The sequence below is a fragment of the Crocodylus porosus genome, unplaced genomic scaffold, assembly GCF_001723895.1.
Source record: "Crocodylus porosus isolate Cpor-Errol unplaced genomic scaffold, CroPor_comp1, whole genome shotgun sequence".
NCBI lineage: Eukaryota > Metazoa > Chordata > Crocodylia > Crocodylidae > Crocodylus > Crocodylus porosus.
The window spans coordinates 3,870,932-3,885,390 of NW_017728935.1; the positions used below are offsets into that span (position 1 = coordinate 3,870,932).

Genomic DNA, 14,459 nt, shown 5'->3' on the forward strand with positions numbered 1-14,459 from the left:
TTTTGAGAAGCCGCTGTGGCTACCATCTTGCTATGACACCAATTGCTAGTTCTTCTTACATTTAAACTTGGTCCTATGGCAACAGTCTCAAGGGGCAAGGAGTTTTTTGGGGCACTGAACAATACAATGATGAAGGGAAGCATAGAAACACGGATAAAGCCGTGTTTTGAAACCACCGGTAAATTAAAACCTATATGGCTACAATGCAGAGTGTTGGTTTTGAGTTATATCAACTGGCTCCATTTGTAGATGTGGCTACACTTCTCATACCTAGGAAAATGACAAAAAAATCCAAAACTTTCAGAGGGCCCATCTGGGGTCCTGCAAACCCTTAGGCACCCTTCAAGAGAGGCTGTGCCTGGGTACAAGTCTGCTGACATGCCCGAGCCCTCGGAGGAGCCACGTGAGTGCTCACGTTGACCTGGCAAGGCGCACGTGGACAGCTAAGCCGGATCACGTCAGCCGGCCCATCAGCTCCAACACGTGCGCTCCAGAGGGAGCAGCTGGCTGGAAACCCCAGCACTGGTGACATCCCCTTCTCAGCAGCACTGAGCATGGGAGGACCCCAGCCCCACACCCTTTTTGATTGCAGGAATCCTACCATAACTCAGCAAGGACTAAGGCGTTATCCCTTATTGCCTGGTCTGAAAATTGGAGTTTGTAGACTCCAAGAGCCAGGAGGGGCGGTTATGACCCTGACCTGTCCTCCTGCCTAATGCAAGCCAGAGGACCTCTCCCAGCCCCCTGACATCTGGTTGAACCCGAGCACCCTCTTTTACAATGAAGTCTGGCTCAGAGAGCTTCTGCTTCTTTTTCAGAAAGGAAAACGAAGAGGTTGAGCTCCATAATCCTCAGGAATTCCACGCAGCTTTTTATAAAGCGATATATATGCTGATCGGTCTGAAGGGAGAAGCTTTCCTGTGTCGCTAAAACCCCGGAGAAATTTCTCCAAGAGTTTCCTCCACCCAAGGGCAGGCCTGTCCTTCAGCACGCACGCAGCCATCCGAACACCCGCAATCTGCTCGGCTTCTGCAGCATACATGACTCCATAACAATTAAAGAGCAAATGAAATAGGTTAGTAAATCTTTATGGAGCTGCACAACTTTAGGGTAGCCTTTAATGTTGGGTTTTGTTTTTTCTAGGCCGATACACTTCTTGCTTCTACCTAGGACTAAGGAGCAAAGCACAATGAGAAAGGACGGTCTTATAATCTGATTGCGTACCCAAGAGCTCAAGAGATCCTGGTGTTTGGAACTTGACACATCAGTTTTGCAAACCCATTACACTTGAATCAAGGCAAGTAAAATCCTCAGTGCTTTGACGTCTGTCATCTTAAGGCCAAACCTTGCTTATCTGGGCAAAAAACCCCCCAAGGAAACAGATGTGCAAGTAAAAGTTGATAGAAGAACCTCCAGGGTTCAGACCGTGCTTTTCTGAAGGCTAGACCAGAATCGTCTCTTACCTGGGGATAGACCAGGACTGACTTCATTACAACAGGGTAACACCAGGCTCTTATTCCCACTGTTCCTTCTGCCCAAAATCATTGGAAATATAGGTAGCCAACATCGTACTCAATGTGACTCCAAGTACCACATCAGTAAGTCCCGGCTGAGGAGCTCTTTGCTAGATTTCCTCTTCTTGTTTGAGCGGGACGGCAACTAGCAGCCCCCGCACTTGTCTCCTTGATCATTCAGCCCGTTCTTACCTTTGTACTGAGGGGTGAACTGCTTCATGGCGGTGGGCAGCGACTCGTAGAACCACTGCTCCTGGGAGATGAGGGGCTTGCAGACTGTGTGCTCATCGTATTTCATCATGCTCATGTGGCCCCCGACCTGGTGGATGAACGGCTCCAGCAGCACCACCTTCCTGGCTTCCCCAGCCTCTGGGTTGGCCACAGGCCCCACCATGAGGCTCAGAGGCTCGTGGTCCAAGTCCAACTTGGAGAAAAGCTACAAGGCTGTCTATAAAGGAAACACCCTCTTGCTTAAAGCGGGCAGAGATCCAAAGGCGGGTTGAAGGATGTCAGCCGTGTGTGGGTGGACACTGAACCCAGATCGTGGCTGCTCCTAGTGCAGATGTCTTCTGACTTCTTGGCTTGCCATTGAGGACATCACTGCAAAACGAAGGGTAAATACAGAAGGTGAGGAAACAAGGGCAAATCACTTCAAGCACACCTTCCCGTCATTTGCTGGAGTTCAAACAAAGCCAGGCCGCTCTCCAGTGGCCGTGCGACGCGCTCTAAAGCTCCTCCAACCCCCATCCCACAGCCCGTGAGAAGCTTGCACAAGCAGGAAGAGTTATACCGTGCAGGCACGTGTAGGTTGCACGCTTGTAGGGCGAGATCCATACATGCACAAGTCCTGGCTGGGAGCCAAGGCTTGAGGTGCAGATTCCAGACGAGGCCCGATTTAGATCTGGACAGGGCCAAAAGCAGCAGAGAAGGACAATCCAGGAGAGTATCAGGTTAATGCGACTGTCTAAGACCAGCTAGATCAGGGCATTCCTTCTGCCAGCTAACATCAAGTTACTGACACGATGCGCCTTTCCTGGCCTGAAGCCCCCAGGTGAAGGTAACGTCAACCCACCAAACACGAAGCTGTTGATAAAGTTTTCAGTCTTGGGGGGTCCAAGGCGTTCCCTGCCAGCGAGGTTATCAGTGAAGGCCGCTGTTCTCTGGGAGCACCCCACTTCCCAGACCGTCCCTCCCCGTGACAGTAGAGTCCATCTCCAGCCCCTTCCCTTTCCTTAAGGAAACTTCAGATGAGGATATTTCTCACTGGGTACCATGTGGGCGTTAGGATCCCTCCACCTTCCGAAAGGAGCCTGAGATAGGACGTTTGATGATCTGCATTGACAGTGAACCTGACAATCTTTTCTGCTAAGCTCATAAACAACTTCAGCTCCAAACCACACCCCCGGCGGACCCCCAGCTTTCCACACTTCACCTAGCAAGACACGCTCTGTGTGTCAGTAAAACCTAAAAAAATCCATAGCTACCACAGTCATGTCTCCAAAGGGCTGATTCTGGGAGATTTGCCATAGATTTCAATAGAAACAGGATTTGGCTTTAGACCGAGCAGTTAGATACAACACACACGGATGCAAAAAAACCCCATCCTGTATTTGTTAGGGTTGGTATCCGATAGGGTCTGTTCCCGCTCCGGATAGGCAAGAACAGCAGCCCTGAGCGTGGTGGGAGAACACATGCAGAGGATGCCATGAGCCCTGCCCCAAAGCCTAAAAGTCACCCCGAGGGCAGCACAGGTCCTGTATGAGCCCTGAAGAGAAGGGTTAAGGCCTCATACTGCTCCCCTCTCCAGGGATGAATTCCACTTCTCACGTGCCAGGCTCACCGAACCCAATTAATGGCAGTCGTAGGCTGGAGCAAGCCCAAAAGCAGTTAGATAATGCGCTGGTTTATGGCGGGTCTCTCTCTCTTCATGCTGAAGACTCCCTCTGCAGCCTCGTAAGGACACCATATTTCAGGGCGTGCAATGGAAGCTATTTAAAAATAAAATCAATCCCGCAATATGCTGGTGAATAACATGAGAGGGAAGAAGCCTGGTAGTTAGATATAAGCTTCCTCCTACCCACATCCGGTTTAATTAGCAATGCCTTGGCCTGACAGCAGCATCTTTGCTCACTTCCTTTGTGTATTGCCAATATGGTTCCCCATCTCCCATGATCAATGTCTCCTTTGACAGGTGTGAGGGGCTTAAAGCACTCAGAGATCCCTCTCCAATCTCCAGTGGAGTGGCACAGTCGCTTCAGGATCTGCTGCAAGGCAGCTTAGCAGGAGGAGACGACTTCCCCTGCCAGAGGTTCGCCCCTGGAAGGGGCTGCTTCCACTCAGGCAGGGAGAGCCCCTTGCAGGAGTAAGTCAAGGCCTGGGTAGACATCAGGATGGAGTTACACCAGGTATGAACTTGGCCCTGCAAAGCCCATCTGCATGGAGGAGCAGCTTGTTCACAGCCTCCCCCCTCCGGAGAATGAATACTGGGAAATGCAGAAGGAGAGTTATTCTGGGCAACCACCCTGGAGCGCAGGGATTCAGAAGTGAAATGGGATAGCTGAAGAGTAAACAAGGGTGACAGCGGTCCAGCACTCGAGCCTATAGGCCATACGAAGGCACTGAACAGGACTAAGGAAACGGCCTCGTGTTTTCCTGCCTTTCCTCTCCGCCCCGAGACCCTTCTCCATAGTGAGCAGCGTCTTAGCGCACCTAAAGTCCTTTTGAGCTCAAGCAGCAAGGCCTTCGCCAGTGTGTTTAAAGGACTTGATTGATAGGAAGGACTTATACAGCCTCCTATCCAAGTGCTTCATGAAGAGCAACACTTCTGTTCTCCCCATCCTCACGCTGGGGGTGGGGAAAGCGTGCCATTCTCCCCATTTTGCAGAAGGCGAGTGGAGACACCAAGGGCAGAGCTACACCTCCGACTCACCATGTCAGATGTAACAGGTAGCAACCTGCTTAAACACGCCACGCTCGCACGCTCCTTCCCTCCCGAAAGCAATGTAGCCGCGCTCCCATGGTGCTGGGACAGGTTACCCTATGGCACGTGGCAGCAGCGAGGCCGCATTCAGCTGGGGAGGGAGCACGTGCAGAGCGGCACGGCACGGCCCAGGCGGTGGGTGCAGCAGACGTGCCTCAAAGGACTCGCCCGAGGTTGCACAGAAAGTCTCTGGCGGAGCAGAGATTTAAACGAGGTCTCTCACATCCCCGGCGATCTCATGACCGAGCCATCCTTCCTCTTTGAAGTCTGGCATCGCACTGGAAGTAAGGATGACACGCACCGATTTTCTCTCAGTGTTATTCATTATCAGCATCATGGTAATACAAGAGCATTAGTCAATGGGCTCCACATCTCCCAGGCTCCCTGGCTTGAAAAAACAGAGGAGTCAAAGCTCAAGTGCTTTTAATACTTTCCTCCTGTTCTTTCAGGGATAATTAAATCACTGACTGAGAGGGCACTTGAACTCAGGTGTCTGAGGACCAGATGAACTGGACTGAGTGAATTTACAGGCATCGCTACAGGGGCAGGAGATGAGAAGGTGAAAGAACAAATCCAACCTGGAGGGAAAAAAACCTTCCCCCATGCACCAGAAAAAGAAAATACCAAAGGTTTCTTAACTAAAAATGTTTTCCTTTTCCTGCTCTTATCACCATGCACAGCAGAACAGCATTGACTGGGCCGCGCTGGCACCAACGGAGCAACGCTGACCCATGGATAGGAACGTCTTCCAGGCGAGGAAGAATTAATGTCTCCGTATGTCGCCTCTCCAAATGGCAATGAGCTCTTCAATAGTCTTGCTTGACTTGCATCCATTGTAGTAAATTATCTGGCTCTTCAAAGTTTCTCTCCTGCATTTGTTTGCCATCAGAGTTATCACAACCCTTCTTGGGGACCCGAGAACAAAATTCAGTCCTGACACAGGACTTACTGCCATGGGGACATGCCAGGGCTGGGGAACCGTTACAAAAATAACATGCCTGTACTAATAGCGACCAGCACATCCCCGTGTGCGTCAGGAAAAGCGGGGGGGTCAGACTTACTGTTTACACTTAAGCCAAACTCAGAACAATAGCCCTACGAAGTGGAGTGGGCTCTTTTAATTCCCCTGCTTTCTCAAGCAGCTCAGTCATTCTGACCATAACAGTGTTACCAGGAGCGCTCACGGAGTCGTTCCCACCTTCTCTGCGCTCCTCTCTAGCACAAAACCCTTGAAATAAATCCTTTCCTTTGCTTGAGTTGTCTCGAGTGCCAACAGATACTTGGGTCACTAAAAACACCATCAATTAAAATCAAATGGCACTTTTCATACTGCTTGCTTTAGGGAGACTTTAAGGGGTTGTTACTCACCCCCCCCCCCGAGAAAAACAATGCATGTAAAAAATAAAATAACTCTACAGGTAGAAATTACAGATAGCGTGAAAACATAGTGACAAAAAGCTACTCTGCCATTTTTTGACCGAAATTGCAAAATGTTCGTGCTTTGGCTTGCCTGAAAACCAACGGGTTTTGTGACTTTGCATCCCTGGTTTTGCAAAATAGCCCGGACATTTTCTTTTCCAGGGGATCTCCAGTCTTTGCTGACTTGAGCAGAGCCTGCGAAAGGCTCTGCGATTGCCAACTAGCTCGCACAAGCGCGCAAGTGTTTTGCTGCTCTGCCTTTAGAGGCACCCATCCCACACAAAACCAGCAGAAGGGCGAAAGGTTTGAAAGTGTTAAAAATACTAATTATTGTCGACTCGAATGCATGTGGGTCTATGACTGCTCTCACAAGAGTTGCCCGAAAGGTAGAAAAGGTGTTGGTTTTGGACGGCAGAGGGCAGCGACGGGCACCTGTGCTTAACTGCTGTGTTTCGACTCATCCCTGCCCGACAGCACTCTGAGTACAAGTGAACACAGTTTACATTATTGATGTGTGACCCTAGAATAAGCATGATTAAAACTAAATCATGTAGGACAAATCCTTAAATCCTCAATGGGTATCTACTCAGTCCTTTCCAAGGCAACATTTTCAGCGCTCTGATTTTATACAATGGGGATAAAAAGAAAGAGGGAGGGAAGGAGACAGATAGACAGCATCCTCCCCTGCAGTACATACCAAAATGTTAATTTTAGCCGGTTAACAGCAATAGTTCAGATTGGTGGCTCCCAACATACTTGGAGACAGGCACCCCCCCCTTTTAAAGAAGCCCGTTATGCTGCTGTAACAAGTAACAGTTTCTGGGCCACTGCAATTTCTCCTGTACCTGAATAAATCTTGTAGCTGCTCTGCATTTCTCCTCGCCTTTCCCGTCCTGGCCCCTCGCATGCATACCCCAGTTTGGAAAGCCCAGCCTTAAAGGGAAAACCATGGTTTTAAACGCCGAGTTCGCTGCCTCTCTTTTAGTCCGTTTGTTAATTCATTTGAATTCAGCTCCAACCCCAAAACCAAGGCAGGCGGCTTCCCTTTCGTAGGTACCCTGTGCTGCGCAGTCTGGGTTTTATACACTTGAGGGAGCTGTTTGTGCTTAAATAGGACGGAAAGAAAATAAAAGAGACCTATTAATTTGAAGCTACCTGGACAGACATCGCTATTGATCTGCCCGTAGATATGGAGTTCGGGCCAGGTGCTCAGCGGATGCAAAAGGGTAGTGGAAAACGCTGCCGGTTTACACCAGCCGCAAATAGGGCTCCTGGAGCGAGGAGCTACAGAGACGCACCGACCTGTGGTTCTTTTAAACAAACCCGGATTACCGCGCTGTTTTCCTTCCCTCTTTGGCCCGGTGCCTCAGAGCACACCTAAGCCTCCCACAAACAGCACGGCTCTCTTTAGCACAGAGGGGACAGGCTGCCCTTTCCCCAGATGTCCTTGTAGACCAAAACTGTGCCCCACCGGAGAGACGAGGGAAGCTTGTTCCCCAGCGCAGGGGCTGGGGTGGGCAATGGCAGCCTCGAGCCCCCAAGGGCCAGTTATTCAGCGGGGCTGTGCTCCTCCTTTCAGATCTATTAATCAAGGTGCGCTTCTCTTTGGCGCGGGTTTTTTTGGTCAAGCTCCTGCCTCCTCAGGTGGGGCCCACTCCTGGGGCTAGATCCACAGCCCCGCAAAGCTCTTCTGCTGACTTCAGTTTGGCTGGAGACCAGGACCCGAGTGCCTTTTCTCACAGCCATTTTATGTGCAGTCAAGCAGAGGAAGCGCTCGTTCTCAATGAATTTTTAAATCGGCCTTTTCTGCTCTTCCCTCCACTGCAGCCAAACGGGGAAGGGATAACTGTCTGGCGGCAGCATGCTGGGAGTGAAAAGCCCCGATGCCTGCAAGAAACCCAGCTCTAACCACTCTCCCATAAATCCTTATGTGCAGAAACCCTGAGCCCTTTTATCTTGTATTTCCTTTCCTGAAAGAATATGATGTTCATAAAGTTTATGGTTGGTCCCAACGTCCCTCACAAATAAGATGCAAAGATACAGTTTGCTGCACAGAAGGATTTATTCTGCTGCCTTGCAAAGCAGCCGGATCTAGGGAGGAAGGGTGGGAGTCGCATTAGCTTGGATTGATAGGCTGCTAAAAACCCTATTCCCTCAGCCTGCGATTGCCTGCGTGTCTGGGATAATGTGTACGTAGCTGGGCAAGCCTTCGTGCACCTTAGTAATTCCTTGCCAGTCCTTGCAGCCTGGTTACAGAGACAGATATTCAGGCCTGCATCAGTGTCCCTTTGGCTGTGATTATAAATGCCCTGCCCTCCTGGCACCCTTGCCAAGCTGCCCCTGGCTTCATGGAGATGCCCCAGATCTTTTAACTCTTTCGCTCCCATTTAGCATGGATCCAATGCAGCACATTGCAATCGCCGTGTGGGGACAACAGCCGCTCAGCCTGCTGAATGGGGCCTGCTCTGCAAAGCTGATCCGCCCCACCCCGTGGTTGAGCTGGGGGGAACCAGCAAGTGAGACACATCCTTGTGGAGCTGAGTCCAGCTGGAAAGGTCCTGCTATGCTTTCTCCAGCACCTTCTGGAAGCGCCCTACTTACGCAGATCAGAGCAGGCATGGATTTCAGCGCCGCTGGTGTGAATCCAGAGTCACTCTGCTACCCTGGCTCTAGCAAGGCTCCCAATGCCCCCGTTCCCAGACGGGTCAGCTACAACCTCCTGCCCAAAATGTACAAATCACGGACGACTTAGCAGCAAAGCAGGGCCTTGATCTGCAATAGTCTCAGAAAAAAAGCTAGTTTTTAAACCCCCAGTGATCTGCTCAGGCCCATCTCAACAGCCCCTGCCATTCATTCAAGTACTTCACCAGCTTTACCAACACCAATCGGCAGACCCTGCCTTGTAATTAGCCAAGCGTTTCCGCCGAACAAGCATCATGAGGTCTGGATAAATTGGGACCTGGATCCAAACAGAACCTGGTTTTGCAGGGTTAATTCCTAGCCAGCAAAACCCATAAGCCACTGCTATGAGTTAGTCAGCCCAAGCATAATTTTATCATGAAATTCAGACAGACACTTAAGGCAGCCAGCAGTGGTCAATGAAGAAGCTCTGCTGTTAGCCACAGGATTTCTAGAGAAATTCCAGAAAGAGCAACAGAAGAAGGTCCACCTCCCCTTTGCACCGCCTAATGTGCCCCGGTAGAAGTTTGATTTCCAAGAGTCACCCCAGATTCAGCCCCTTTGGTCTCCCTTTGCCCCTTTCTCATCCATGGAAGCAAGGCACGCTCAAGCTCAAAGCACTACGGATAACGTCCTGCCTCTGTTTGCAAGCCCTGTGTGCAAGGTGCATAGCTCAGGACAAGTATACTCACCCCTGAGCTCAGGTGTCCTCACTGGGGGCCTGGCCCTGGAACCAGTGGGTTTCTGCGAGTATCCCAGCAGCAGAGGTGTTGCTCAGCTTAGCTTTCTCGCTACACTGCAAGGCTGGTTCGAATGCCCAGCCTCAGTATGTGGGGCTGGGGTGGAGCAGGGGGGGGGGCTTGAGCTGACATACAGAGGGAGTCATCTGACCTTCTTGGAAATTTTTGGCTGCTGCCCATTACGTACAGCTGACAGCTGAGGCAATCAGGCAACAAGGGACCGAAAGCAGGGGAGAGAAAGAAAACATCCCCAGATGCTCAGGAAAACAAAATTGTGCCTTTGATGGAGGCAGGAAGGCCAAAACGGAGGAACTGTGTGACGCTGTTATCCGAGCCACACTCCAGGAGAAGAACTGCTGCTTCTCATCTCACGTGCGTTCAACATCACATATGTCTCCGAGCCATTGTTTCTCACCTCTCACCCACCTTCCCTTTCCCAAAGCTCTCTGTTCCCTGTGGATCAGCCTTGGTCCTTGCAAGGCTGACCGTGACTCTATTATCTCTCAGCATTAGCAGGCTTCAATGTCGACCAGCCCTGCGGGGATACATCTTGGCTAGTCAGCTCCCGAGACAGAGGGTGTGGGTGCTTTGGTGCAACGCTGACCAAGTTTTTGCATTATCCTGGCCCAGTCTGAGAGATGAGGGCTGCTTGTTTCAGTTGAAAGCCAGCACAGGGCTGGAAAGCAGGGTGGCAGAGGTACTGTGAGCGAGCTGAAGAGGAACCGCTTCTCAGCCTCCCGCCTGTATTGTCCTCTGTGCATCTCAAAGGCCTCTCAAGGCAAGGTTGATCACAGGTAGGAAGATGGCCACTAGGCAGGGAAATATGTCCAGGGCCACACAGCCAGTCAGTAGCAGAGGAAAAAATAAGACCCTAAGTCTCCTGATTCCTTATCTGGTGCCCTGCCCGCTATAATCCCCCCGCTGAATGGCTCTGGTGGTGGGAACTGACACCTAATCTCCCTCTGCAATGCACTTGAGTCAGGAGCTGGAGATGGAAAAGTCCTATGAGATCATCCAGCCTGTCCCTCTGCCAGGTCCAGATTGTTTCCTACAGTATATTCAAGGACAATGCTATTCATTCCCTACTTTCCTTTGCATCAAGCTTGTTGACAGAAATAGAGACAGAGAGGCGGCTCGACAGGCCTGCATCTCTCCTAGAGTCAGGGGTATCCTGGGACTAGAACAAAGAGCAGGATTATCTCTCTTTAAGTAACATGGTGTCAGTACTTGCCATGGTCTGACCCCAGGAGCTAGCAAGACAAAACACTTTGGGTGGATTTGAAGAGAGGAAGGACAACCCTTAATAACACTAGCAGTCGGTTATAGAAAAGGGAGGAAAGAGGCTTCATTATATGAGAAACATTACCTCTACCCTCCACAACGTGTGTGTGTGTGTGTGTGTGTGTGTGTGTGTATAGTATGTTTATATAAAGTGTGTGTAACATATATGTAGTGTAAAATATACCTATCTAAATGTATGTCTGCATTACACTATATATATTTTATACACACTTTACATACCCTATATACACTATACCCTACACATGCTATCTAGAGCTTGATTTTAGGGCCCCGTTGCAATAGGCACTGTAGATACTGTACATAGCAAAGGACAATCCCCAGCCCTGAACAGCTTAAGATCTAAGTGGACAAAGCTGAAAAATGCAGTATTGTTAGCTTGTTTTCTAGGCAGGGACATGATGCTAATTGACTTGTCCAAGGTCACCCAGGGCACGTGTAGCAGAGCCAGGATTTCTGCTCAGATCACCTAAGCCGCCATCAAAAGTCTTAACATCCATCCCAGAGCTCAGCAGCCACTCCCCTGATCCTTCCCCCTTGTGTAGACTAATCAGATCCTGGGCCCAGAGCTGCCATGGTAATTCCTAGGTGCAGCGATACTTGCAACATTATACAGCCCCAAAGCCTGTGTAATCCTCGACTAGATAAAATATTCTGCAAGCCTCTTAGAGCAAAGTCCGTTTGTTATTAGGGATTCTGAGCTGAATGCTGCTGCTGGAAACCTGGCATTGTTTCCCTGAAGACAAAAGCAACGGCTCCAAATTTTACACCCGAGCCGCCGAGATCCAAATTGGCCCGAGAACTTCACCTTCAAGCAGGGGAGGGAGGGAGGGGCTCACTGTCATCAGTGGGGACTCGGATGATCACTCTGGTATAGACGGGGTCCCACCACGTCAGAGCCCCCGAGTGCCAGGCTTCAGCATTATCCTTGCTCCTCTCAGCCCTGCCGATTCTCTTATTAGATTGGTGTAAATCTGGAGTCGCTCCTTGGAAGCCAATGGGCCAGCTCTTCAGCTTGAGTAAGTCACCTTAATGCTATTAATGCCAACGGAGACGTGCCATTCACGCCAGGTGAGGATCTGACCCGTCGATGCTGGCGGAGCCCGTTGATACCAGCAGAAAAGGACATAACAAGGGGCACTTTCTATCACAGGAGCCCAGAGAGATCAAACGTCCCATTAATACCGATGCTGCCCAAGGTGCGTCTGTACGGCAACGCATGTGCCTGCTAATGGCTCAGGGCTAGACTGCATGAGCCGTGGTGGTGCTGGCGAATGCTTCCCCACATTAACAGCTGATGGTTAAGTGCTACGGCCTTTCATGTTTTCCTCCCAAACTGCTACTAAAAATGAATCTCATTAGTGAAGAAGGCTGGTCCTGGGTTTAGGGGATGGGCCTGGGCTTCAAGAGACCAGATTTATTTCCAGCTCTGCCCTGCATGACCTAGGTAAATCACTTGATCTCCATGTCTGAGTGACCCTACCTGTCCCTCTTCTTCTCTGTGCCAGCCTGTGGGTGCCTCCGGGCAGAGACGGTCTTTTAGGAGCACATTTGTATGACCCCCACAGCAATTGCTGCCTTTATGTATCCCTGAAGTGCACACAGCAATAATGCTCTGATCACAAAGGACGCTCATTAGACTACATCCTCACCTCCCTGTGCCTGAGAGTCACATCTTTGACCCCTTCAAGAGGGCTAGATTGGAGAATATCAGTAAATCACGGTGCACCAAAGTCCATAACAGCAATGGTGGATAAGAGGATGAAAAGCTTTGGCAGGAGGAAGAGAGGAAAACCTTACCGTTGAGGTAACGATGGAGGAAAATAATAATAGTCTCAGAACAAAGGGTGGAAGACAGGGATCACAGACATGGGAAGCTGAACGGATGGACGGGGGGAGAGGGTGAGAAAAAAAAATAAAATCTGCCAGTCATGCAAAGAATACTCAAAGTCAGACACGGGACCTGATTCACCTCTCTGTCGGGTCCGGCCCACCATGATTCGGTGCTGGTATAACAACTTCAGTGGGGGGATATATTGGATATGCATACAGATACAAGTCTCCTAGCAGGTACTCCAGGACACCCTTTTTGCCTGCCCCTAGCTATGACGCGTGCCAGGAGGGTTGTCTCACCCTCCCTGGGTGCAGGCATGCCTACGCCCAGCCCAAAGCTTCTCCTCAGCCTCACACCAGCGCAATCTGTGCAGAGAAAAGCTAGAGCTAATGGAGCGGAGAATCGGTGCCCACCGCTTGAGCGGGGGAAAGAGAGAGAGAGAGTTCTGAGGCAAGGAAAAAAAGAAAAAAAGAAAAAAAAAAAAAGGTCAGATTATAAAGCAGACACTGAAAATTTAGGAAGATTAAACAACCTTTTCAACTAAGATGCCTTGCTCATTCGGTGGGAAAATGCATCAAACCCTGCCCTTTTCTTTTCCTCCTGCATAGCCCAAGGAGCCCCCCTTGCTGAAATGTCATTTCTGATCTCGTTCCTTAGTCCTAATGTCTGGCCTATAAATTACTTTTTAAACATTTATGTTATGTGGTTTTGGAGAACTCGCCTTGAATAACTTTTCCTCAGGCTAGAGAGATGGAGGTTTTTCGCTTGGTTTAAGTGATTCTAAAGAGTCAGTCCGGCAGTGTTAAGGAGGTATATTTAAGGCCCGAGGCCGGATTCGCAGCTTGGTTACGCTCACGTACGTCTAGAGTAACTCCCTGACTTTGCTGGTCTGGATTCGCGGGACATAGCACGCACCGGATCCCAGGATCCTGCCCTTTCCGCTCTCGCCGCAGTTTCCCCACGATGCTCATCACCTTCTTATCTAAGCACCCATTGTACCCAATTGTCAGGGTTTTTTAGGGTGATGCGACCTAAATGGGGCAGAAATCTCTGCGTATATCTCCCGGGCAGCTGTGTAAAGGCCCTGAACCAGCCCTCTTCCTTGCTTAGGCAACAAAAGAAGGGGCTGGGGTACAAGGGTCAGAGGTATGGCCAAAATCTTTGACTTTAGTACTGTTCACGGCTTTCCTAGGGCTCAGCAAGGACTTATATAGGGCGAGGGTCCGGGAGTGACAGTAGGCACCATCTTGAGGCTGCTTTCGATGCATCTGGGGATGAAGCAGGTCCCTACACGCCTCCACAGTCTGAGAAGTGTCAGGCCCCATTTGTGCCCCAAATGCAGGAAGGGAATAGCTGAGAACCAGGGCCATTAAAAAAAAAAAAAAGAGTAAAGCCCCAAATCGCCAGTGCCTCGTGCCTTCTGCAGTCAGTTATAGCTGGGAAATATGGGCCCCACCGAGGGCGATGTCAGCTTCCCAGCTCTCCTTTCCCAGGGCGACGATCTCTTTATGTAACGCAGCGACCAGAAGAGACGGTGATGGCTTCATGGGGAGCCTACCAGGGACCTGTATTGGATGCACTCAGTTCTGCTCTGGCATCTTCAGAGGTTTGTGGCGCCGTTTTGGACCTCCGGAGAGACGGAGGTTCCCGAGCCCGAGCAGACTCCTCTAGCTTTGCCTACGCCCTGAGCCGGCCCTGGTATTGCTTCCCTCAAAGACGCCGTCACCTCCGACCTGAGCGCCAAGCCGGGAAGAGTTCTTGGCCAGGTTGTAGCCCACCTTCACGGGATCCTCCCTGTGCAAACCAAGGGATCCAGCCTCTCTTGCCCCCTTATTGAAGAGACTTACACCGGGTCCCGACAGACCCTCTCCCTGCCGGTGCTGCGGCAGCTGTTAACTAACGGTGGCTAATCCCAGGGCTGTCGGCATTCCTGCGGTGACTTAATTGATGTTGCTGGTGCACGGGGAAGGGAGTACACAGAAGGGAGCTGTGCT

The 14,459-nt window shown here is 50.5% G+C and overlaps 1 protein-coding gene across 2 annotated transcripts in view; it reads right to left on the reverse strand.

The window, feature by feature from the left end:
- IP6K3 (inositol hexakisphosphate kinase 3) overlaps positions 1–14,459 on the reverse strand; it is a 38,361-nt gene that overhangs the window by 15,188 nt on the left and 8,714 nt on the right. The window contains exons 1-2 of one of the 2 annotated variants that reach the window (XM_019546709.1): positions 9,285–9,430; positions 1,707–2,114 (exon numbers count right to left, since the gene is read on the reverse strand). In XM_019546709.1, the coding sequence (XP_019402254.1) occupies positions 1,707–1,908 (202 nt within the window). In that variant the 5' untranslated portion in view covers positions 1,909–2,114; positions 9,285–9,430. Of the gene's footprint in view, positions 1–1,706; positions 2,115–9,284; positions 9,431–14,459 lie in introns of those variants that run through there. The other variant, XM_019546710.1, reaches the window with a different exon arrangement.